The sequence below is a fragment of the Suricata suricatta genome, chromosome 8 (assembly GCF_006229205.1).
Source record: "Suricata suricatta isolate VVHF042 chromosome 8, meerkat_22Aug2017_6uvM2_HiC, whole genome shotgun sequence".
Classification (NCBI taxonomy): domain Eukaryota; kingdom Metazoa; phylum Chordata; class Mammalia; order Carnivora; family Herpestidae; genus Suricata; species Suricata suricatta.
Genome location: NC_043707.1, coordinates 125,075,284 through 125,100,721, shown reverse-complemented (window position 1 = coordinate 125,100,721; position 25,438 = coordinate 125,075,284). Strand labels below are relative to the sequence as shown.

Sequence of the window (25,438 nt, the reverse complement as noted above, 5' to 3'; positions counted from 1 at the left end):
GAATTGGGTGTGATGTGTGGTGTAAATGCATCCTACGGATGAGAAAGCGGAGGCTTAGAAATTGAAATGACCTACACAAGGTCATCATTAAAATATTGCTAGGAATAAAATAAAGTGCTTACTACCTACCACTGTGCTACGAATGTTCTCAACATAATTGTGCTACTGAGCCCTCAGAATCTATGAAGATAACGTCCCTATTTTACAAATGAGAAAATTGAGAACCAGAGAGGCCAAGTGGCTTCTCCAGTGTCACACAGCTAAAAGCAAGGGTTAGAAAGTAGACTCCAGTCTCCTGTTTCCAGAGCTCAGACCATTCTGCTATCCTCTTCCTAGATATCCTGTTTCAACACATTAGAGCCTAGTAACCTGAGGGCCAGAACTTTGTCTCATTTGGTTTTGGGTCCTGAAAATCTTGGAGCTTGGCACAAAATAGGTGTTCCAAGATTACAACAGAGCCCAGTACAGAAGCTCAAAAAAATTTTAATTTTTGTTAATGTTTTATTTACTTTTGAGAGAGAGAGAGAGACAGATCATGAGCAGGGGAGAGAGAGAGGGAGACACAGAATCCGAAGCAGGCTCCAGGCTCTGAGCTTACTGTCAGCACAGAGCCCAATGCGGGGCTGGAACCCACGAATCATGAGATCATGACCTGCGCCGAAGCCAGATACTCAACCGACTGAGCCACCCAGGTGCTCCAGAAGCTCAGAATTAAAAGGACTGGTAGGAGGCATCTAGCTTGACTCCTTCTAGAACCTTCAGCCAAGTGAAAATTCAGCCTCTGCTTGAATACTTCTATCAGGATGAACTCTCTCTCCCATAATAGCCTATTCTCCTGTTGGACAATTATGTTTGGTCCAAAATGTAAATACTTCATTTTGCTCAGGGTTCCCTATAAACAAAGGAAGACTATTTCCCTCCTCGTGGCCACAATATATATTGCATGGTATTCTTTGCCATTTGATGAGAATTGATGGTTCAGAAATGTTAATTCCTTGTAAACTGGAACAAAGTCAGCTGTTCACCAAAGATGTTTGCCTTCCATGGGTAGAGTCGTTTCAAAGTCAAGCAGCCCAGACTACATTTTCCAGCACCTCTTGTAATTAAGTATGTGACTAGTTTTCACCAATGGGATGTGGGCAGAGACAGTGTGTGCCACATCCAGGCCAAATTCAAATTAAGAAGTCCATGTGCTTTCTCAAAGCTCAACCTTTTCTCTGTCATCTGCCAGATGTTAGATGCCAATACCAGGGTGAGCTTGGGAGACACATACTGAATGAGGAGAGCCTTGGTCAGCCTGGGTCTCACTCTGTCACTTGTCTGAACTAAATTCCATTATATTGAGACATTGAACTTTCAGGATTTCTCTACTGCAGCAGTTAGCATAATTTGACATGGGGACTAACTTGGGTTCAGGGGTATATACTCCACATCACGGAACACGATGTCAGTCACACAGAAGATGCTCAAAAGAGAACCATCTAGTACCGACTGTGTCCAGCTAGTTCAGCTCGTCAAAAATCATCTTTGTTCATGTAATGGATGCATTATGTCCTGCCTATTCCCAAAAGAATTCTGAGGCAGTTTCCATTGCAATCTCAAACCTATTTGATGGATAATTAAACAAGAATCAACGAGTAATGAAAGCTTGGACCAAAGGCCAGTGGGGAAGGAGAGAAAAAAGATGAAAAATTGACTAATTATAGCAGAAATACCGAGCTAAGTGGCCTAAGGATAGCACTGTGACACAGCAAAAAAAAAAAAAAAAAACCAAAAACAAAACAAAACAAAACAAAAAAACCCACAGCTCCGAGTTTCCTGGCAGTCAAAGCAAAAAGGGAAATTCTATGAGCTACAAATTATATGGGAAGTAGCAAACATGTGATCAAGCACACACAAAACCTGAGGCCAAACTGTTGTTGTAAAGTCCAATTCTACCATGTACTAGTCATGTGACCTTAGTTATTTGACGTCTCTGTGCTTCTATTTCTTCATATGAAAAATGGGGATGATATAATAATGAAACTCTCTCTTTGGGTCATGGAGAGGATTAAGTGAATATATATCATATACAATTCTCCTAACAGGCCTGTCATATGGCAAATTCTATATAGGAATTAGCTATTACTGTACTTGATGGGAAGAATTAGTTTTATGATTTGGGAGAGACAAATTTTTCTCTGCACTAAACTCTTAGAGGAATGTATTATACAAGGACACCTCTCCCTCAAAATGCAACGGACTCTGCTGCAATCAGAGTTTTATAACAACTGTTGGGTGGTGGGTCACATGGTTATTGGCTTTTGATGAGGCAATCCTTGGCATCCCACTCACTGGAGAATTCTGGGGGCAGGTTGCTTGGGGGTAAGTGATGGCCCTAGGTCCCTTTCTGCTCTCCACAAGAAAGGAAGTGTCGTGGCAAGGAGCAAAGGGTTGGTGTTAAAGAGATCCAGGTACATCTGTTAACCTCTTTAAGCCAGTTTCTTAATTCATACAGTGGAGACCATAGCAATCAGGACCTACCTAAGAGAGTTGCTGGAAAGATTATATGAAAGAATTCTGCAAAACACTTCCCATAATAGCAAGACTAAGGTACATAAGCACTCACAAAATAAGGAAGAATCCAAGAAAATAAAACAAGAACTCTTGCCTGAAACCCCTGGAGTAAGGAGAATGATTTTTTTTAAGTTTTATTTATTTATTTTGAGAGAGAGAGAGAGAGTGGGGTAGGGGCAGAGAGAGAGGGAGAGAATCCCAAGCAGGCTTCATGCTATCAATGCAGAGCTGGATGTGGGACTCGATCACACAAACTGTGAAATCATGACTTGAGCCAAAATCAAGAGCTGAAGGCGTGACCTACTAAGCCACTTGCATTGCCTCTAAGGAGAATAGTTTTTAATGCTTAAAAAAAATAGAACAAAAATGGTACATTTCCCTCAGAATGTGGCCCTGAGCTGATCAAAGCATCATTTCTCTGCTTCTGGCTGGAATCCCCTTGGCTCAAGGCCATGTGGTGTGCAGCCCAGGCCTGTCCATTTTTGGAGTCATGCTGGCCTGGAAAGGTGCCACAGAACCAGACTGACCACCATGTCATAGCAACAGACTCTGTTTTTGGGGGGGATTGAGGACTTGAAGCTCCCCCTTGGGCTTCCACATTACAGGTGCTGAGTTCTCCATTCATTACCTGGTCCAGCCCCCACAACCGCTTCATGGGATGAACCTTAGTCCTAATCACACACTTACAGATAAGGAAACCGAGGATCGAAAGCAGCAAAATGACCTGCCTATGGTCACACAGCTAAGAAGTGGCAAAGCTAGACATAAAAGGTGTGTCTCTCCAATACAACCTGACCCAGGATCTTGTCTCTCTCATTAGCCAAACTCTCTCTAGTCTCAGACTGTTTTCATTAAGGATCTAGGAAGCGCCAGCTGCTGGGACCACCATTCCTCCTGCCTGGCCCCAGCGCTGCCCTTTACCCTGTGCAAACTAGCTCATGGGCAACACTGACAAGTGTCACTGGAGCGCCTCAAGCTGATCAGAGGTTCTGCATGGATGGAAAATCAGCCACCAGATTATTCCTCCCTTCGTGCACAGCCAGAGTGATTGCTCTTAACATTTATCTAACCGAGTCATTCCTCTGATGAATAATCTTCCATAGTTCCTGTTGTTCCCAGTTTAAAGTTCAAAGTCATTAGCTTGGTTTAGAGCCCAAGGCCCAGCCTACTCCTCCAACCCTCTCTTTCCTCTCAGGCATCCTTGGCCCCAAACATCCATGGTTGCCAGCCTCAGGAGCCTTCACATAATTCCCTACGTGATATGAGATGAACAAAGGTGGGGGGATGCGCTGCCAGGCCTCCGCTGAGCTGTGAGGCTGTCAGAGGACATTAACCTCATCTTCTCCAGGTAGCAGCAATGACCTCCTGCCATTTGATGAAGACTTCCCTGCGGCAGGATGGGGGGAGTGGCCCACCCCCCACCCGGGAAAGGGACGGGTCAGGCAGAGACCACCAGCAACTCCGGCTCTGTGTAGAGCCCCGGGAAATGATGACCTTACCTTGCACCCACTCTATGTGTCAGAGGTTAGGTGTCAGGGAGGTGACCTGATAAAGCAGCGGAGGGGAGGGGAGCTAGATTTCCTATAAGTCTATGTGGCACCTATGTCCAAGCGTTTAACAACTTAGAACTTGCATTGTATTTGTTCTCATTCATTCATCAGAAAATTTACTGGGTATCTCCTGCATGCCCAGGGGACTCAGTGAAGTTACAGTGGCCAAGTGGTCAGCTGGAATTTAGCTCCTTCTGGAGCTCTGAGCTAAATCCAGGAAGGGCTGACTCAGAAACAGATGATTACAATTGTATTTGGAAAGCCCATCTTGGTTGTCTTGGGTGGCAGTTGCTCTATGACACTCCCTTGCTTGAGGAAGAATGCACCCGTATATGTTTAAAATATATACAGTTGCCTGAGTGCCCTCCCAGAGCCGGCATAGGTGACCCGCCTCACCATTCCCATGAGCAAAGGAAAATCCACTCTGAATGAGGAAGGTACCCACCTACCTTTGATTTCCGCGCCTCTCTGTGGTGCCCCTCCGCCACCACCTGGTGGTCATATCTGGAATAGACCAGGATTTCTGACCAAAGCTCTGAGGAAGGAGGCCTAGTGTGGGTACACTTAACCGCAACATTCCGAAGTGTGGCGTTTTCCCCCAACTCTACATCCCTCTCCCCAGGGCTCACCTGTGCCTGAGGTTCTGAGAAAGGCAGAAATGTATTCTGTCTCACTGTGGAATCTTGGGTCTGTTACTGCCATTCTTTGGGCTCAGTTTCCTCATCAATAAAAAAAAAAAAGGGCAGGAGGAGATTAGGCCCTACCAGCTCTGATATTCTAGGATCTATGTCTAAAGTTCACCAAGTGACCTGTGACTCTCCTCCTTCCTTAGCTCAGTGGGCAGATGTAAATTCAGGGAGGGCCAGGAAGTTGCTGACTCATTCATTCTCTATCCCAAGTGCTCTGTACATAGAAGATGTTTTATTGGGTTTGAGGCTGTATTAATAGAAGCACCATATGTTCACTGAGGGAGGTGATAGTCCTTCTGCCGATGTTTGGAGTCCTGTGCTCCATTTGGGATTAGAACTTTGAATGGGACATGGAGAAATTGTAAAGTATCCATAGAAGAGGGAACAAAATAAGGGCTGAGGGGGGACCACAAAGCCACATTTTATGAAGAACAGTGGAAGAAGCCAGAATATTGACTCTGTTATTAAAAAAATCTCAAGGGGTACATGCATCTGCACTCAAATATTTGAAGAGGGAATCTGGGGAAGCGGACTGGGAGAGCTAGGAGTCAGGGGCTAGTACTTCAAGGGACAGATTTTTCTCTTTCAGTTTGAGGTAGCTAAAGACCAGAACTGCATTAAAAAATTTTTTTTTAATGTTTTATTTATTTTTGATACAGAGAGAGACAAAGCATGAGAGGGGGAGGGGCAGAGAGAGAAGGAGACACAGAACTGGAAGCAGGCTCCAGGCTCTGAGCTAGCTGTCAGCACAGAGCCTGACGCGGGGCTCGAACCCACGAACGTGAGATCTGACCTGAGCCGAAGCCGGAGGCTTAACCAACTGAGCCACCCAGGCGCCCCCAGAATTGCATTTAAATCTCAGTATGTCCCTAACTAGTTTGTAACCTTGGGCAAGTTCCTTCATCACATTAAAATGTATGAAATGAGTTTACTATGGAGCATGTAAGACCAAAGAGGGTGGAATGATGTAAAACATTTTTTTAATGCCTAGTGCAGAGGCATGTGGGTGGCTTAGTTGGTCAAGTGTTTGATTTTTGATTTTGGCTCAGGTCATGATCTCCCAGTTTGTGAATTTGAGCCCCGAGTAGAGGCTCTTCAGCGTGGAGCCTGCTTGGGATTACCTCCTTCTCTCCTTCTCTCTCTACCTCTTCCCCCTCTCTAAATAAATAAATAAACTGTAAATAAAATAAATGCCTAGTGCAAGGCCTAGCACCTGATTCGTGCTGGATGAGTGTCGCTATGGTTGATAAAATAGAAAGGTAGTGAGCTCCCTGTCAGTGGATGTGTGAGCAGAGGCTTGAGGATACTTGGTAGAAGTGATGAGGAGTCAAGCAATTGGCAGAGTGTGGTTCAGGATGGCAGTGTGGGCTGAGAGCTGGCAGTACTGGCTCGGGTCACACTGACTGGATAAGAATCTCGACTTTGCTATTTACTTGCTGTGAAACTTTGGGACAATTACTTAACCCTTCCAAGCCTCAGTCTCCCCATCTGCAAAATAGGGCTAACAGTAGTTCCCACTTCACCTAGCAGGTGGGGGACCAGGGGGGTAAGGCAATCAAAATGTGTGAGCTCTGACATTAGTGACCTGACTGGGGTAGCCCCAGGTGCCCTTGAAGGGCCTCTTCTATCTGAAAGCCTCCAGGCCTGGAATATCTTGGGTACCCTGGTAAAGCAGGTAAATCCACAATTATTTTTTTTCAAAAAAATTGTATTAGTTTATCTATTTATTGAGAGAGAGAGAGAGAACAGGGGAGGGGCAGGGAGAGAGGGAGGGAGGGAATCTCAAGTTGGCTGTATGCTGTCAGCACAGAGCCCAATGCAGGGCTTGAACTCATGAATCATTAGATCATGACTTGAGCTGAAATCAAGAGTCGGACACAGCTGACTGAGCCACCCAGGTGCCCCCAGTAAACCCACTATTCTAAGACTCCCAGAGGCAGAGGACTGTTTCTGTCTGCTCCTTGCCAGTGGCTGTGTAAACGGGGCACTGTCCCTCCCCCTCCCTCACAAGCCAGCCCTTCCTGTGAGGGGAAGGTGCCTGGAATGGCACCTGAGGAAGCTGTGGGGGCAGGGCACAGCGGGGCACAGGCCGCCTGACTTTCTAACCTGTGCGTACACTTTGGTCTCTAGATAAACTATGAGCTCCACGAGGGAACCATCTGCCACTCAGGGCACAGAAATTAGCCAACAGCGTAGGGAAGATCAAGGTTGCCAACTCATGGCCCAGGGGCCAAATCTGGCTCACAGTTTTGTTTTGTGGTTGGCATAGTAGCACAGTGGTTTGGGTTTGTTTTTAATTAGCTGTCAACATTAAAAGTAAGGGGACTACATAGAAAATCCAGATTCCTCGCTCTGTTAAAAATCAACAGCACTACCACATTTCTGCACGACATGAGTCCGTTGTCGATGAGTAGTAGCTGCCACCTTAAGATAGGACATCTGAGTTCCAGGTCACCAGAGTCCCCATATCTCCCTATTGTGTCACTTTTGAAGGCCCCCTATGTCCCCTGAGTCTGTGATTCCTGGGACAGAGGCAGGAGCACTGGCTTTGCAACTGTGTCGGGACAATGGGTGGTCCCACCCTGGTTACGGGACTCATTAGTGCTCCAAACTCCTTTTCCCCATCTGCAAAAGTGGAGGTAGGGACTTATATCCATCCCAGGGCTGATCTGAAGATTAAATAAGAAAATGTCAGGTAAAGTACCCAGAACATAGTAGATGCTCAAACAAAAATTCCTCCTGAGGGGCGCCTGGGTGGCTCAGTCGGGTAAGGCTCCGACTTCGGCTCAGGTCAGATCTCACGTTCGTGGGTTCGAGCCCTGCATCAGGCTCTGTGCTGACAGCTAGCTCAGAGCCTGGAGCCTGCTTTCAGTTCTGTGTCTCCTTCTCTCTCTGCCCCTCCCCCTCTCATGCTCTGTCTCTCTCTGTATCAAAAATAAATTTAAAAAACATTAAAAAAAATTAAAAAAAAATTCCTCCTGAGTAAACTGTGGTTGGATCTCACTCAAGAATCTCCCCTGGTTTTGAATGTCACAGTGCCGGGCACAGTGCCAAGCTGCACCCACCCTAGGAGGCTGACGTTACTGTTATCCACGTTGGGTAGAAGAGCGAGGTGAGGCACAGACATAAAGCCGGTAGATGGAAGAACCTAGGTAGCCCCGTCTGTCTGATTCCTAAACCTGTGCTCCTTCTCACTACCTCACAAACCACATACTGTTTGACCGTGGCCACATCCACATCCTGGGGTTGACTGTGGATTCTGAGGGTATAGCTGTATGGCTTGAACTTGGCTGCACCGCTTACTCGATGCAGGACACTGGGCACATTATTTTCTTTCTTGGGACTTTCAGTTCTTTATCTGTAGGATAATAAAAGGACTAGCTGTATGTGGGTTAAGTGGGTTTATGCTCATAAAATGCTTAGGGCAGTACCTTAGGGCAGGTACACAGTAAGAGCTCAATAAATGCCAGCTATTATTATCATTAATTAGCATTGGCTGTGTGCCAGGTACTAAGAGTACAAAGATCAAGGAGAATCCCTGAGGAGCTCGGAGTCAGCCGAGAGATCACAGATCAGAGTGACATGTGCTGTGTGGAGCTGTGAGAGCAAGAGGGGAGTGGGGTTAATTTTATGTGTCAGTATGTCGGGGCCACAATCCCCAGATATTTGGTCAAACATGATTCTGAATGTTTCTGCAAGGGTGTTTTCGGATGAAGGTACATTTGGGTCAATGGACTTTGAGTGAAGCAGATTGCCCTCCATAATGTGCCCGCACCCACTCAGCTGAAAGCTGGAACAGAACAAAAAGCTGACCGCCCCTGCACAAGAGAGGATTCTGCAGAAGATGGCCTTTGGACTTCAGCTGCAACATCGGCTCTTCCTGGTTCTGTAACAGCCTGCCTTTGGGCTCAAAGTGCAACTAAGTTTCTGAATCTCCAGCCTACTGGCCTCCTCCATCAAATTTTAGATTCACCAAGCCTCCGAGATCATGTGAGCCAGTTCCTTGAAAGAAATCTCTTTCTGGACAATATGCACATCATATTGGTTCTATTCATCTTGGGTCCTGAGTTCAAGCCCCAAGTTGGGCGTGGAGCCTACTTAAAAAAAAAAAAAAAAGACGACAAGTGCTTTTAGTTTGACTGCCAGTGTAATATGGGCCACTTCTTTCCTCAGTTACGCTAAGAGAAGAAAAGCTGATGTGAGGCTGATCAGCCTGGCGAGGCACAGGCCTGCCTAAAGGTTTCAGAAAAGCGGGATCAGGACATGCACATAGAAGTTACTAGAAATCAGATTTGGCCCTATCGGGAAGAAGAGTTAGCACTGGTTGACCCATGATGGACGGCATGTCTCATGGGAACTAATCTCCATCACCAAGAATGTTCCAGGAGAAATCCCTTCTTGGTGGTGTAACCAAGACAGGGCTGTGAAGAGAAAGAGGATGCACTTCGGCTGGGACAGACTGAGATTCAAACTAATCGGTGTGGCCTCCGATGAGTCACCCTCTCGGAGCCTCCATTTCCTCTGCTGCCACGTGGGCCCGCGGATCTTGTGGGAGTCCTTGCGCCACCCTGGAAGTCCCTGGGTCACCCCTCGCAGCAGTCCATGACCATAAGCTGTTTGTCACACTGGCTGGCTCACCCTGAAACATCCTCGGGCTGTCCCCACCTCCCGGCCCAAAGCCACAAACCTGCGCCACCCGGAGAGGGCCTCATGCTGCCCAGCCTGGCTGCCATCCAGCCCACGACGGGCAAGGTGGCAAGACTGAGGTGTGCTTTCCTCTCTCTGTCAGGATGAGTTCAGCATCAGTAACGGGGAAATCCGGGGAACAGTGTTCAAGCCATAAGGCTTGCGGCTGCTCACGTACCCCAGGGACGCTTCAGGAGCTCAGCGATGTGGTCGAGGAACTGGGGCTTGGTCTTTCCCCTCTGCCATCCTCAGGGCGTCGGTGATGTTTTCCTACAGAATCACAGAATGGCTAGGGGTCTAACAGCCCCTTGGATTCCCACCGGGGCTGATCTGAAGATTAAATAAAGTACCAAGCTTTCCATCCTCACAGGACTACCCCCAAATAGGAGGAACTATTTTTCCTTTCCTGTCTCTTTTTTTGCAAGAGAGGTATCTTCCCCAAAGCCCCCAGCCTGTTTCCCCTTACATCGTGCATGACCCATTTGTTCTGGTTTGCCTGGTACTTTTGCGGCTGGTACTGAAATTTGCAGGTCTTGGGAACCCCCTTAGTCCTGGGCACCGCCTTAGTCTTGAGCAAAACGGACTGGTTGGTCTCCCTCCTTACATCCCATTGGCCAGTAGTGGCTCACATGTCTATCCCTTGACCAACCCCTGGCAAAGGGAATGGAAACACCCCAACTGCTTAAACCAATGAGGATTCACCTCCTGGGGGCTGGGTACTTTCCCATTGGAAGTGATCTGGGGTTCCGTGAGGGAGGAAGCAGGATCGGCTTTTGGCCGAGCACCGGCAGGGTCTGCCACACTGGCTTCAGTCAGAGATGAGCACGGTCCCCCCATAGCCAAGGCTCTGCCCTCCCCCAAGCATCGTCACTATCATGCTGGATGTGGGTCTGTGACTAAGTGTGAAAGAATTAGGAGCACGACAGGGATGTTGGGGGAGGGAGAGGAGTGGAGGCGAAAGGCCTCAAATTCAGGTTTCCTGTGTGGTCATGGGAAAAAGTTTATTTTTAATTTGACCTTCACGTGGCCTAACTAATGTGCGGTTCTCCAGGCACCATACCCAAAAGGGCAGCTTTCAGGTAAAAATAGAGATCAGAAAACAGCTGATCTTTCTCCTATGCCGGCCTATCCTTTGATTGTAACTGTGTAAGACTCTGGAGGAAGGGTTATCTGAACAAAAGGACAGAGGGGCAGGGCTGAATGCAGGCTACAAGGTCAGCCTAGCTGCGGCTCCGTGGAGATGCTGGGGTCACCCAGCTCCCTCACTCACCTCTTGCATCAGCTACGCTCAGGACAGAACTGCTCTGAGTCTGACCTAGGTCCACCTGACACCAAATCTCATGACTTGTGAGGCTCCAGCCCCAGGGCTGGTCACCTTCTCTTAAAACGTTATCAATTTTTAAATGTTTACTTATTTATTTTGAGAGAGAGAGAGTCCCAAAGAAAGCTCTGTGCTGTCAGCTCAGAGCCTGATGCGGGGTTCAATCCCACAAACCCTGAGATCATGACCTGAGCTGAAATCACTGACTGAGCCACCCAGGCGCTCCATCTTTAAAATTTTGAAGATGAAGACATTGAAAATAAGTCATTTGCAAACCTGGAAATGCTGTTCCATTCAATCACTCATTCAATCAAACAAATGTTTGTTGAGTATGTATTTTGTGCCAGACGCTACGATGTACTGAGGATCAAATGGCAAACATGACAAATGAGATCCCCATCCTGAAGAAGCTGATGCTCTAGGGGCACCAGACAGACAATAAGCAAGGACGAACATATACACGTTATCATTAGTAAGATGTATCATTTAAAAAAACAAAGCCGGAGGGGCACCTGGGTGGCTCAGTCAGTTAAGCATCCAACTTCAGCTCAGGTCATGATCTCATTGTTTGTGGGTTCAAGCCCTGCACTGGGCTCTGGGCTGACAGCTCAGAGCCTGGAGCCTGTCTTTGGATCCTGTATCTCCCTCTTTTTCTGCCCCTCCCTCGCTTGTGCTCTGTCCGTCTCTGTCTCTCTCTCTGAAAAATAAACATTAAAAATTTTTTTAAAAACAAAGTCAAAGAAGGGGATAGAGAATGGCCAAGTAGGTGCAGGGAAAGGTGTCTGCTTTTTTTTTTTTTTTTTTTTTCAGATCAGGGGTCTGCAAACTATAGCCTATTAGCAGGCATCTATTTTAGTAAATAAAATTGTATTGGAATATGGTCAAGTTTGTTTACTTACATATTGTCTATGGCTGCCTTCAGGCCACAATGGCAGAGATAAGTAATTGCAACAGAGATGATTTGAACTGCAAAGATGAAAATACTATCTAACCCTTAAAAAAAGTTTGCCTTCCCCATGAGATGTCACTTCACACCCAGTAGAATGGCTACCCTCAAAAAGACAGACAATCCCAAGTACCAATGAGGATGTGGACAAATTGCAGCCTCATGCATTGCTAGTGGGAAAGTAAAATGATGCAACCACTTTGGAAAATGGTTGAGCAGTTCCTCAAAAGGATGAACGCGGAGTTACCAGAGGACCCAGCAATCCCAGCCCGAGGTGTGTGCCCAAGAGAAATGAAAGCATGTGTCCACATAAAAATTTGTACAAGAATATTTATAGCAGCATTATTCATAATGGGAAAAAGGAGAAATATCCCACATGCCCATCTCTGGATGATTAAGGAAAATGTGCTATACCCATACAATTGAATATTAGCTGACAATAAAAAAAGAAATGCAATGGTGACACATGCTACAATCTGGGTGAGCTGTGACAACACTATACTGAATGAAAGAAGTTAGCCACACGGGAGCCTGGGTGGCTCAGTCGATTAAGTGTCCGGCTTTGGCTCAGGTCATGATCTCGCAGGTTGTGAGTGTGAGGTTCACATCAGGCTCTGTGCTGACAGCTCAGAGCCTGGAGCCTGCTTTAGGATTCTGTGTCTCTCCTCTCTCTACCCCATCTCTGTTCACACTCTGTTTAGCTCTCTCTCAAACACAAACACACAACAAAAAGCCAGCCATGAAAGAGCACAAATTGTGTGATTCCATGTGTGTGACATGTCCAGAAAAGGCATCTAGAGAGTCAGACAACAGATAAGTGATTGTCTCAGGCCAGGGAGGGTAAGGCATATTGGCTAAAGGAAGGATACAGGGTTTCTTTTTGGTGTAATGAATTGATGGTGTTGATGGTTCTAAAACTCGGAATATGCTAGAGGGCATTGGGTTGCATACTTTGGGTGAATTACTTGGTGTATGAGTTATGTCTCAACAAAGCTATGTTTTAGAAGGTTTAGCGAACTTTTGTTCTAGATAGTCAGGGAAGGCCTCTGAGTATGTGGCTTTCCAGCTTCTTTTGTAATTGGCTCAATGCTCTCAAACAGTAACAGGTGACATTTCACTGAGCACTTATGTGCCAGACACTGTGCAAAGCATTTTTTTTTATATTTAGAGGGAGGGAGGGAGGGGAGAGAGAGAGAGAGAGAGAGAGAGAGAGAGAACAGGGGAAGGTCAGAGAGAGGGAGAGAGAGAATCCCAAGCAGGTTCCACACTGTCAGTGTAGAGCCTGATGTAGGGCTTGATCTCAACAAACCATGAGATCATGACCTGAGCCAAAATCAAGAGTCGGATGCTTAATCAACTGAGCCACCCAGGTGTCCCTATGCAAAGCATTTTATAATTACCATCTCATTTAATCCCCACGAAAATCTTGTGGCTTAGATACTGACAACCCCATTTAATAGATGAAGAAATTGGAACACAGAGAGGTTAGGCGACTTGCCCTAGATCACACAGCTGACAAATGGCAGAACTAGGATTCAATTCTGGCTGTTTCTGACTTCGAAGCCTATGTCCACTGAGCTAAACACTGAGCTATAGTGCCTGTCCAGTCTCTGAATTCCTGATGTTTCCCAGATCAGGAAGATGGCCCAATGTAAGATGGAGATGGGAAAGAATAGAGACTTAAAGGAAGGTAGGGAAGGGCATGCCAGATGTAGGGGAGAGCAATGAGCATGCTAAGAGGCCTCTCTGGGCGCAGGGAGGACCCTCACAGGGGGAGCAATATGCTGACATAATGGTTCCCAAATGTTAGAGAGACAGAAACCATCTACTGCAAGAAGTGAGAGGCTTATTTAAAATGCATATTCCTGGGCCTCACTGCCAGAGATCTGATTTAATGGGTCTGAATTGACCAGGAACCCAATGTTAACACGCTCCCTGTATCTAATGCAGATGGTCCAGGGAGCACATTGTGAGGTGTCCAACAGGAACTTCCAAGTCAGCACAAGACCGTATGCCTTCCCACCCTATTTTGGCATCCTTCTTTTCCCTTCTTCCTGAAATCCCATATTCCCGGCTCTCATTCTTCTCTCTGAGCCCAGAGACCCCACTGAGCAGTACGGACCTCCCAGACTTTCTTCCTGTTCTTTCCTCCACCTGGTGTGACCTTCCTACCTTTCTTTGCTCTGCTCCATGTCTCCCAAGAGATCTCATCACATCTCCCCTTCCTTAGCCTCCTATTCCACAAGAGCCCATCTTTTGGGAGTCTGCTGAAGGGTTTCCTCTTTATGAAATATTCTCTAACAATATGAACATTTCTTTACTGAATCTATAAAATGGGAATGAAGCACAAACAAGAAAATGTACACAAGGAGTGCTGTGGGCACTCAATGAATCATGCCTGCTCTATACAGTAAAATACATATTATTATTCCCATTTTACAGTTGAGGAAAGTGAGGCAAAGAAGGATTAAGAAACTTGTCCCAGGCTACCTTGCTAGAAATTGTTAGTACTTGGAGTTGAACTGAGGAATTGGCCCTCAGCTTTAATCATCATATGAAACAGGCTTTCATTTGAGAAACATATTTCATGTGAGAAAACAGAGGCCAGGATTTTGGCACAGGGCCTGGCCTGTGGTATGTGCTCAATAAATACCAGAGACTGAGGTGACCTGAAAGTCTTCTACATCCAGGGAGAGGGGAGAGATTACCCAAAGACTTTACTGACCATGACGTCTCATGCTTTTTATTTGACAAGACTCAACATCTTAAGATCTCTGATGAGAACAGGATATAAAAAAATAGTTCAGAAAACAAAATTCAGAATGGTGTCCCACTCAAATCTTGGTGGGTCCAAAGCCTGCCGATCTACTTCGCTGAGGTTAATTCAGAACATTAAGGTGGTACAGAGTTACTGGGGAAGGAAGAAGGATACAGGGTAGTTGGTTTGGGTGCCATTTTCCAATCAAGGTTCCACATGGAATGGAAACCCCTCCATTCTGACTCCAAATTCTCTCTTGGCTCAGCTCATTCACCTCATCTCCCCTACACTGAGTGCCATACAAAACTGAGGTAAACCAGAAAGCCTCCCATTTGAACCTGCGGTCTTTCTCCAGAGCCAGAAAATTTCCCATCTGAATTGAATCAACGGGGAATCCTGCGGGTCCCATTTCTTCCAACATAGAGGAGGCGTGAAAATATTGGAATAAGTGGACTCTTGGGTCTTGTCCCCCCTTCAAAGCTTTTGGTGGCACCGAAGCCAAGAAGACAACAGGAGGAAGAGAATGTGAACAATTCTATTGATGGAACCCAAATCCAAGAGACCAGGATTGACTCAAATCTCTGGAGAAACAAACAAGACAATTCCAGTTGGGTTACAGGTCACAGAGATAACAAGAGTCCCCACCAAATAAGACTAGGAGGCTTTCCGGAAGTGGACCACTTTCTGAAATGCTTGCCGAAATTCTTCGTTAAACACAGTATATATTATTGGATTGATGAGGGAGTTTAAATAGCCTAGCCAGGTGAAGAAGTCAAAGAGCGCTGGGTGGAGCCAGCAGGCGTCCTGGCAGATGGGAAGGACCAGAGATACAACAAAGAAGGGCAGCCAGCAGATGATAAAGGCCCCCAGAATGATCCCCAGGGTCTTGGTGGCTTTCCTTTCTCGAGCGGCAGAAATCCTTTTGCGTTCCAGGACACTATCAGCCAGCTTGATCTTCACGTGGTTGAAAAAGAGAGGGGAGCCGGCCGCATGGGAGTGCCCCTCATGGAGACTGGAGCTGAGGGAGCAGAGTGAGGACCCTGCGGAGCCCGTGATCAGATGGGCCGTGGTGAAGCGCTTCCCATAGAGCGAAGGCGGATTCAGGATGCGGTTCCGGGCGGCCATGTAGATGCGGCCATAGAGGATGATGAGCAGCACAGACGGGATGTAGAAGGCCCCGCAGGTGGAGTAGATGGTGTAGGAGATCTGAGACGTGTTCACCAGGCAGTCGGACATCTCTTCGTGAGCTTTGGCCTGCCGCCAGAAGAGTGGTGGGATGGAGATGCAGATGGAGATGACCCAGACGGTGGCAATCATGGCAGCTGCACGGCCCGCTGTCCGGCGTTTACTATACTCCAGGGCATCAGTGATGGCCCAGTACCTGTCCAGAGCAATGACACAGAGATGCAGGATGGAGGCTGTGCAGCACGTGATATCAGAAGAGAGCCAGATGTCACACAGGATTTGGCCAAAGCTCCAGGTGTGGGTGATGGTATAGGCGATGCTGATGGGCATGACCAAGATGGAAACTAAGAGGTCAGTCATGGCCAAGGAGCCAATGAGATAGTTAGCTGGGGTGTGGAGCTTCCTGGTGAGGAAGATGGTGGTAAGCACAAAGGCATTGGAAAGGACTGTGGCCAGTGTGATGATGGAAAGGAGCAGAGCAAGAGAGATCTTGAGGGCCTGGAGTGTCCCTGGACCCCACGTCTCTGGGGTTGCTGTAGCATCCAGGGATCTGTTGGAGGCCTCCCGGAGAAGGTCTTCCAGGGACTGGTTTGGCGGGGACATTCTACGTGGCTCTCTCTTCCCATAGACTTAGACACTCCCAGCTCCTTTCACAGTTGTCCTGCCTGCAGAGCAAGGTCATCCTTCCGTTGCACACTGGTGGAACCTTCCATCAGAACAGACCACAGTGAAAGGACCTCAAGAAGACTTGACTATCTGAAGAACACTGAGGTGACAGCTGGTAGTTAAAGGTCTTTCTAAAATGGGAGGAATTCCAAGATGTCTCACTCTTCTGAAACTTTGCCCAGCCGATGGTCAAGCCCAGCAGACACATGCTGAATTTGTTAGACACTTATCAGGATATCACACCAGGGTGGGCAATGCTTTGGGACTCTTGCTTTGGGCATTTTGGCACCTTCAAAGTTTGAGGGATAAATGTGTTTCATGAAAACTTCAGAATTTCCCCCATCCTATTCTGAGAAGAGTCTGGGTTTCAGGTTTCCTCTGGGGAGCTTTTAAGACTAGAGACTAAAGAGAAGTACCAGCAGATTCAGAGAAGCAGTCCAGTCAATAGTTCACTGCTTCCCTAGGTTCATCTTGACACATCATGTGGCACTTAACATTGCTTCCTGTCCCAAAGGTCATTTTGAGCCTGAGTAGACAGAACAGTCTGGTTACCAAGACCTGAAGTATGCGTGAGCTGGGAGAAGGTAAAACAAACAGATCACTGTGAGTTCATCGAGAAGGGCACATGTTCAGAGCTCTGGGGCTTAAAACAGAAAAAAAGGAAAGAGTTAGGTTTTAGAAGGACACTTTAGACACTTGAGATTAACTGTAAGTTTAAAAGCATACTGCTTAGTGCTGGCAATGGTGCAGTGAAACTGGCACGGTCAAAGGCGTCAGGGGAATACAGGGGTTGGCAACGTGCCCCACCCCCACAATTCCCAGAGGGGACATAGCTCTTGGAGGCATCACAGGCGTGTTATAAATACATGAAATCAGCTTTGTAAATTATGAATAGAAATCACCGTTTTATTTACCCAGCAACAATGAAAAGTCAACAAAATAACTCCACACACGGGGGGGGGGGGGGAAGGTGTTTTTCTCTAGGAATTGGGGAGGGGGAAATGACCTTTCTTCTATTCATAAAAAATTTTCCAAATTTCCTAGAGGGAGCATGCATGATTCTTAAAACAAACACAAAAGCAAAAACAGAAACACCTTTTGGTTGGCAAAGAGGTTAATTGCGAAAGCTAAAACCCTAAGTATTTTTCACAGTGAAAGTTCGAATCCAGAAAATTCATTCAGCTTTCTAAATGGAAACTGGCAGTTTGGTCACAAAAATACTTTGAAGACTCATTTTCTCCTCTGTGTCCCTCTGGGCTTGAATCTGAGTTTCGGTTTTGGGGGATGTGAGGTTCTTGGAGCTTGGGGTTCCTGGTATCGGTGATCAAGGTGAGGCAAACCAGAGGACCCTCTGAGCAAGGCCCATCTCTGGCATGACCCCAGCTGAAGTCTGGGCGGCCCGCGGGTAGCCCCTGGTATACAGGGTTCACAAGAACAATACCAAGATTCCTTAGTCCCATCCCCACCCTGACCCCTGCCTTGTAAGGAATGTTACAACTCCCATCAGGAGTTATTGGTTTGATTTCTTCCAGTTCCTACCCTGAGAGGGCTCAAACCCTGGTAGGGGATGCAAACAGGTCAGTTCAAGGACCCTGGGGGGAGCTGTCCAGGCATCTTTATATACACACACTTCTAAAATGTGACTATGGGGGCGCCTGGGTGGCTCAGTCAGTTAAGCATCCGACTTTAGCGCAAGTCATGATCTCACAGTCCATGGGTTGATGCCCTGCGTCGGGCTCTGTGCTGACAGCTCAGAGCCTGGAGCCTGCTTCGGATTCCGTGTCTCCCTCTCTCTCTGTTCCTCCCCCGCTTGCACTGTCTCTCACAAATAAATAAATGTCAAAACAAATTTTTTAATAAATGTGATTATGATTAGGTATAAATCTGTCTCATAGTTTGTATGTTTTTCAACAATATATTTTGAACCTTGTTTCATCAATCATTCTCGCAACATCATCCTTTAAAAAAATTTTTTTTAATGTTTATTTTACTTTCGAGAGAAAGAGATACATCATTCTTAAGGGCCACATATTGCTCCACTGGGTGGCTACATTAAGCCATTTATTAAAGAGAAGAGTTTCAAAAAAAAAAAAAAAGGGGGGGGGCGCCTGGATGGCTCAGTCGGTTAAGCCTCCGACTTCAGCTCAGGTCATGATCTCATGGTTTGTGGGTTTGAGCCCCGCATCAGGCTCTGTGCTGACCGCTAGCTCAGAGCCTGGAGCCTGCTTCAGATTCTGTGTCTCCCTCTCTCTGTGTCCCTCCCCTGTTCACGCTCTGTTTCTCAAAAATAAATAAATGCAAAAAAAAATTTTTTTAGAGAGAAGAGTTTCAATAGTCAAAGTCAGGAGGGATGGCATTCCTGGTGGCTGGAAAGGCAAGGGCAAAGGTCCAGAGGTCAGGAAGTGCAAGGCATGGGGCGCCTGAGTGTCTCAGTCGGTTAAGCGTCCGGCTTCGGCTCAGGTCATGATCTCACGGTTCGTGGGTTTGAGCTTCGCGTCAGGCTTTGTGCTGACAGCTCGGGGCCTGGAGCCTGCTTCAGATTCTGTGTCTCCCTCTCTCTCTGCCCCTCCCCTGCTCGTGCTGTCTCTCTCTGTCTCTCAAAAATAAATAAAAACATTAAAAAAAAAGTGCAGGTGACTGGAGCACAGAGAGCAGAGGTGAGGTAGAGAGGTGGCTCGGGGGGCTGGCACAGAGGTGGGAGGCAGCTGAGTACGGGGGGATAGCTTGGCTTGGGTGGGACCATCTGGGCTCCAATCCCTGTCCTCTCCTCCCTCCCATCCTGTATGACCTTGGGCAAGTCCCTTACCCCTTTCTGGGTCTCAGATTTTGTCCTCAGCACAAACGGCCTCCCTACCCACCTCCCAGGGCTTCAGTAGGCTTCCGTCATTCCTGGCGAGGCCAGACTTCAAAACCCAGTAAACACTGAGAGATATCAAGAGTCATTGCCATCTGACTCCCAGTCCCCACAGCTTGGCTCAGGGACTTGTGGGGAAAGCTCAATCTATGTCTGTTAATTGACTGATTTTTAAATCATTAAGAACCACGCTCTGCAATGTCATAGTTCCTCTTCCACTGCTCAAACTGTGGAGATTTCATCTTAAAAAAAAAAATCTTTCTAGGGGTGCCTAGGGGCACCCAGGCAGCTCAGTCGGCTAAGTGTTTGACTTCAGTTCAGGTCATGATCTCACAGTTCATGGGTTTGAGCCCCGTATCAGGCTCTATGCTGACAGCTCAGAGCCTGGAGCCTGCTTTGGATTCTGTGTCTCCCTCTCTCTCTGCCCCTCCCCTGCTTGCACACTCTCTCTATCAAAATAATAAATATTAAAAATTTTTTAAAATTTTATTTATATTTTTGACTTCTGAAGAGAACTTATTTTTTTTGTCTTTTTAAAATTTTTTTTATTAATTTTTTTATTAATTTTAAAAAAGATTAATTAAATATCTTCCTAGAGGAGGGGAAACAGTCTCAATTTAAGAAAACCAATCTTGGGGTGCCTGGGTGGCTCAGTCGGTTGAGCGTCCGGCTATAGCTCAGGTCATGATCTCACGGTTTGTGGGTTGAGCCCCGCATCGGGCTCTGGGCTGACAGCTCAGAGCCTGGAGCCTGCTTCGGATTATGTGTGTCTCCCTCTCTCTCTCTCTGTCTCTCAAAAAAACCAAACCAAAACAAAACAAAAACCCAATCTTAAACCACCTGCTGAAAAACATTCCCAAAGTTTGAAGGGTATTGTTATTATGTCTTTCATGAGCTCTTGCTATGTTCTAGGCACGGAGCTAGCCCTGGGGCCAAGAGTTACCCCTGTGACATGGGCAGTATGGGCCCCTACTTTCCAAATGAGCTGACCAAACTCAGAGGTGACATAACGTGCCCAAGGTCACTCAGGTGGAAGTGGAAAAACTGGGCCCAGTGCTGCTCTGGAAACTTCCATTCTTCTTCACGCTGCCTCGATCAGGAAGAAAAGCCTTAAGGCACATGTGCTTCCAGGAGTGAAACTGGTTAGGGGCCTCACGGAGCTGGGTGAAAATGACGGCCTCTCCCGACCCCTCTCGCTCCATCCTCCACCTCAGAAGCGGAGGTTTTCCTCCCACTTTGGCTCACATGGAAAATGCGAAGTTGGGTTGGACTGTTTGGAATCTTCTTCTTTTCAGACAGATTAGGTGCAATCTTTTCTCACGGAAGGCTGTGTGCTTGCCCCACAAACCCCTGTGGCCACTCCTTGGGTTTCAGGCATTCCAATGACCTCATTTAGTGAAAGGCGTGGGCTCAGAAAGGCCTAGGAGGCTGGTGGGTGACCGACATCTCGGGAAGGACAGAGTGGCTTGCCTTCGTCAGGAATGCTGGGCTGGAATTCTGAGGGAAGCCGCATGATTCTGAGGCTGCCTCCCTCCGCTCCTGCCTGCTGTCCTTCTCTACCCTAAACAAAGTCGGGGGCATTTCCCATAATCCAGCCACCTTCGGAGATAAAGACTGTAGCTCTCTAAGCAACTATCTCTCCTATTACACTTCCAAATACTAGTGTGCTTCTCAGAGTGACACTGGTCAAAACAAATTAAAGCAAATTAAAACAACAATGAGGGGACACCTTGGGTGGCTCTGCAGGTTAAGCATCTGACTCTTCATTTTGGCTCTGGTCACCATCCCACTGTTTGTGAGTTCAGGGCCTGAGCCAGGCTCCGTGATGACTGTGCAGAGCCTGCTTGGGATTCTCTCTCTCTTTCTCGCTCACTCTCTTTCTGCCCCTCTCCTGCTCACGCTCTCTCAAAATAAAGAAATAAACTTTAAAAAAAAAAGTGAGATACCATATTCACCCAGAAAACAGGCAAAACATTTTGAATCTGTCATGTCACATCATTCGGTGACGGTGTGGACCAACAGGAATTGTCGCCTACCACTAGTAGAGTGTAAAGTGGAGGAACCTCGTTAGCAAACCTCTGATATTATCTCATAAAGCAAAAGATGCAATGATGACCTCACCATCCAGTAATTTACACACGGCAGAGAAACTGTTCTCTGTGCTCACCAGCAGAGAGGAGTGAGAATGTCCACGGCGGCGTTGACTAGAAGCAAACAACCAGAAACCACCCAAACGTCCATCCGCAGCAGAGTGGGAGAACGTGGCGGGCTGCAGGACCATGGAGAAGCCTAAGTAAGCCACAGCTGAACGCACCTCACCCATGACACTTAGTGCCAAAGCCAAAAACACGTAAGAAGAAACACAGTGTTTAGAGATACAAATATATGTGGCAAGGCCATAAGGAAAAGCAAGGAACTGTGAGATATAAAATCCAGGATTGTGGTCACCCCCTGGAGGGGAGAGAATGCAGGAATGTGATGGTGGAGGGGTTTTAAAGGTATCAATGATGTCCTATTTTTTTTTTAATTTTATGTTTTTATTCTATTTTTGGGAGAGACAGAGTGTGAATAGGGCAGGGGTAGAAGGAGAGAGAGACAGAATCTGGTGCAGGCTCCAGGCTCTGCAACAGCTCAGAGCCGACACAGGGCTTGAACTCACAGACTAAGAGATCATGAACTGAGCTGAAGTCTGATGCCCAACCAACTGAGCCACCCAGGCGCCCCCCTCTGGTGTTCTATTTATTAAGGTGGTTGCAGGTACATAGATGTTTATTATTGTTCTTTGAACTGTATGTAATTATAGATATACTGTTTTGTAGAGAATGATAGATTTGTAATTTTTCCTAAACAATCAGTTTTGTACATTGTTAAAAAAAAAAAAAGAACCATACTACCAGCAATAGCCCTGATACATTTTGATACATTAATACCTGTTGATACATCTGAATTCGGAAGATCTGGGTTCTGGTCCCGGCTCTGCCACTGACCAGTCAGTGACCAAGAGCGAGTTATGACTTCTCTTTGACCCTCAATTTCTTCCTTGGTAAAATGAGAACGTAAGCATGGCTATGCGCCCCAAAGGGTGTTCAGTACTTCCAATCAGATTGTGTATGTGATGTGCATTAAATTGTAGAGACCTGAACAAATGCAATGAGGGCAACAAAGATGGCGGGCAATGGCTAAAAGCATACACTTTAAGTCAGTCAGGATCAGGATCTGCTACCCACTTTCTTGTTATGGCCACCGGGCAAGTCATTTAAGCTCTCTGGGCCTGCACAGCCTCAGTGATGGAGATGATAATCCATTCCTCAAAGGCGCTTGGGGAGAACTGAGAAGATCATGGATCCAAATGCCCAACATAGTGAATGAGTTCTCTGTTTTCTCTATGATGTGTCCGACCATATTCAGGTCTGCAGGCAACAAGGTCCCTTCTGCCCACAGTCTAACAAGTCATCAATGTCAGTGGGTGATGTCTGCCGCTGTCAGAAGTTCCAGACATACCAGGGAGCTTCCCCCCCCCACCTCACCCCCTGTGGGTCATCGTGTCAGCAGCGAGGACTCCTCCCCGCCCAGCAGCAGCTCCCCCAGTTGCAATTACACAGGCCCCAGCTACACCATGCACCCCCAGCTCTAGCATCACTGCTGTGAGATGGGGGAAAAAGCAGAGTCTCAATCTCACTTGGCTCCACAGACCCCCCTCTATCCACAGCTGATTGGACCAGGGTGACATGTGACCCCAGATGAACCAACCAGATTCTCTCCTGGGAATTTAGCAAGGAGACCGTGAGCAGTAGAGTGGATTGATGATGGAAGATGAACAAACTGAAAATTAAGAATCCTGGGGCTGATTTCTGGCCACAGCCATGAGCAAGGCCAGGGCAAGTTTGGGGGCAGCAGAAAAGCCCTGGTAAATAAGAAAACAGGTCTGCAGAGAGAGGCAGAAGGGAGGGAACAGAGGGAAGACCAGAGACAGGGGGACCATCTACCTCAAGAGAGGAGGAGAAAGGAACCTTCCAGACCCAGTGGCACTCCTTCCTATTCTTGGATGTCCATGAGCAACCTCTGTACCCAGGAAACCTCGTTTGTACCAGCTCACACTTTTCCTAGTTGAGCCAGTTCAAACGGACTGAGAAATAGTCCAGCAGGCCCCAGGAAGCAGTAATAAGACCCAGGTCTTCCGGGTTCCTTCCTCTCCCAGCAATCCCAACTGTGAGATAGAGACAACTCATCTCACTTCCTGGGCTTTCCTCTTCACTAGTAAATTGGAATAATAGCACCTTTCTCCCAGAACTGCTCTGAGGGATACACTCTCAGATGGTGGTGGGTCCCCAGCAGGGGCTCTTGGTGGCCCTCTTAACGGTTTCCTACTCAGGGCTTATTTGGTTTGCAGAGAGATCAGTCACCTCCCGTTTCTGAAGGATGTTTAATGGAGTCATAAAACCTTGCCAGAAACCAAGAGGATATATAGGTTTCATGGATCCTCAGAAGCCGGGCTCGTCCTTTTGGAAGAGGAAAAAAACCAAAACCAAAACCAAAACCAAAAACAACCCAGGGCTCTGTGATAAAGATTTGTTGCAGTAGGAAAAATACCCGCAGAGAAATTCTTGTCTGATCTTTCTCTAAAAGCTGTGTGGTATGTCTGAGTGAGCCCTGAATGGGGAAATCATTTTCCACAAATCTGGAGAGGGCTTTACATTTTATTTAAAAATTTTTTAAAATGTTTATTTATTTTTGAGAAGGGGGGGAGAGAGAGAGAGAGTGAGCAAGCTAGAGCAGGGGAGGGGCAGAGAGAGAGAGAGAACAAGCTAGGGCAGGGGAGGGGGGAGAGAGAGAGAGAGAGAGAGAGAGAGAGAGAGAGAGAGAGACAGAGAGAGAGACAGAGAGAGAGAATGAATCCAAAGCAAGCTCCAGGCTCTGAGCTGTCAGCACAGAGTCAGACACAGGGCTTGAACCCACAAACTGTGAGATCATGACCTGAGCCGAAGTCGGACATTTAACCAACTGAGCCACCCAAGCGCCCTAGAGTGCTTTATATTTTACAGAGTGCATCCACAGCTTTATATCATCTCCTTCTCTCTACGGCATGGGACCTCCCTCAGTCTGTTTCCTCCTCTGTAAAATCACAGTATTAATTTTATCTCCTAGGAGTGTCAGGAGCATGAAATGATACATGTGGGTAAGACGAGGGAAGTGTTAACATAGGTATGTATGTGTATGTGTATCTGTCTATCTATATCTGAGTGCAAATTTTGACCTCTAATTAGTATCTCGAGCATGTCAATCTTTCACCCATTTCTCTATAAAATCTGGAAAACGTAGAAGATAAAACGTAACCAAACCACAGACCAAAAACTCCACGCCACCCAGCTCTATAACCAACAAAAAGATGCATGTATATCCACCTAGACACTTGTGCAAGAATTGTTCACACAGGCACTATTTAAAACCATAAACTGAAAACTACTCAGACAGACATCAGTGACAGCAGGGACAAATGACAGTGGCACATCCGTCCAGCAGAATGTCACGCAGCAGTGGGAAGGGGCGCCAGCTGGCCCTACATGCAACCACACGGAAGAAGCTTCTTATGCCCAACACTGTGCTACCACATGTGATTCAAACCTCATAAAGTTCAAGAACAGGCAAAACTGACCTACACGGATGGAAGTCATGTGAGATGCTGCCCTTGAGGCAGGGGACGCAGTGGCTGGGAGGGACCATGAGCTTCTGGGTGAAGGTCATGTTCTATTTCTCGAGCTGGGTATGTTCACCTTTGAAAGTTCATCAGGCTGCACACGTGTCTTTGGGGCACTTTTGCTTTTCTAAAATGTTCACCCAAAAAAAGTAGTGGTTAAATGCGTAAGAACCTTAGCCACCAGTTCTACTGGTCAAAAGGAGACCCTGAAGGGCACCTGGGTGGCTCAGTTGGTTAAACATCCGACTTTGGCTCAGGTCATGATCTCACGGTTTATGGGTTCAAGCCCTGCTGACAGCTCAGAGCCTGGAGCCCATTTTCAGATTCTGTGTCTCCCTCTCTCTCTGCCCCTCCCCTACTCATGCTCTGTTTCTGTGTCAATAATAAATAAACATAAAAAATTAAAAAAGAAAAGGAGACCCTGGTCTTGTCAATTAACTTCTCTGGGCTGTTTCTTCAGGTGGGAAATGGGGATCCGGGGCGCCTGGCTAACTGTCGGTGGAGTGTGCGAGTCTTGCTCTGGGGGTTGGGT

The 25,438-nt window shown here is 47.0% G+C and overlaps 1 protein-coding gene across 1 annotated transcript; it reads right to left on the bottom strand.

Annotated features, from left to right (window-relative positions):
• Nucleotides 1-14,469: 14,469 nt before the first annotated feature.
• HTR1D (5-hydroxytryptamine receptor 1D) lies at nt 14,470-25,115 on the bottom strand. Its single transcript, XM_029949506.1, has 2 exons — nt 24,865-25,115; nt 14,470-17,000 (listed from the first exon to the last, which is right to left on the bottom strand). The coding sequence occupies exon 2, from the start codon at nt 16,292-16,294 to the stop codon at nt 15,161-15,163; it is 1,134 nt and encodes a 377-aa protein (XP_029805366.1). The 5' UTR covers nt 16,295-17,000; nt 24,865-25,115; the 3' UTR covers nt 14,470-15,160.
• Between the last annotated feature and the right edge of the window lie 323 nt (nt 25,116-25,438).

Bases quoted from the DNA above. Each gene is read 5' to 3' on its own strand.
- HTR1D (XM_029949506.1), bottom strand. From the start codon at position 16,294: ATGTCCCCGCCAAACCAGTCCCTGGAAGACCTTCTCCGGGAGGCCTCC.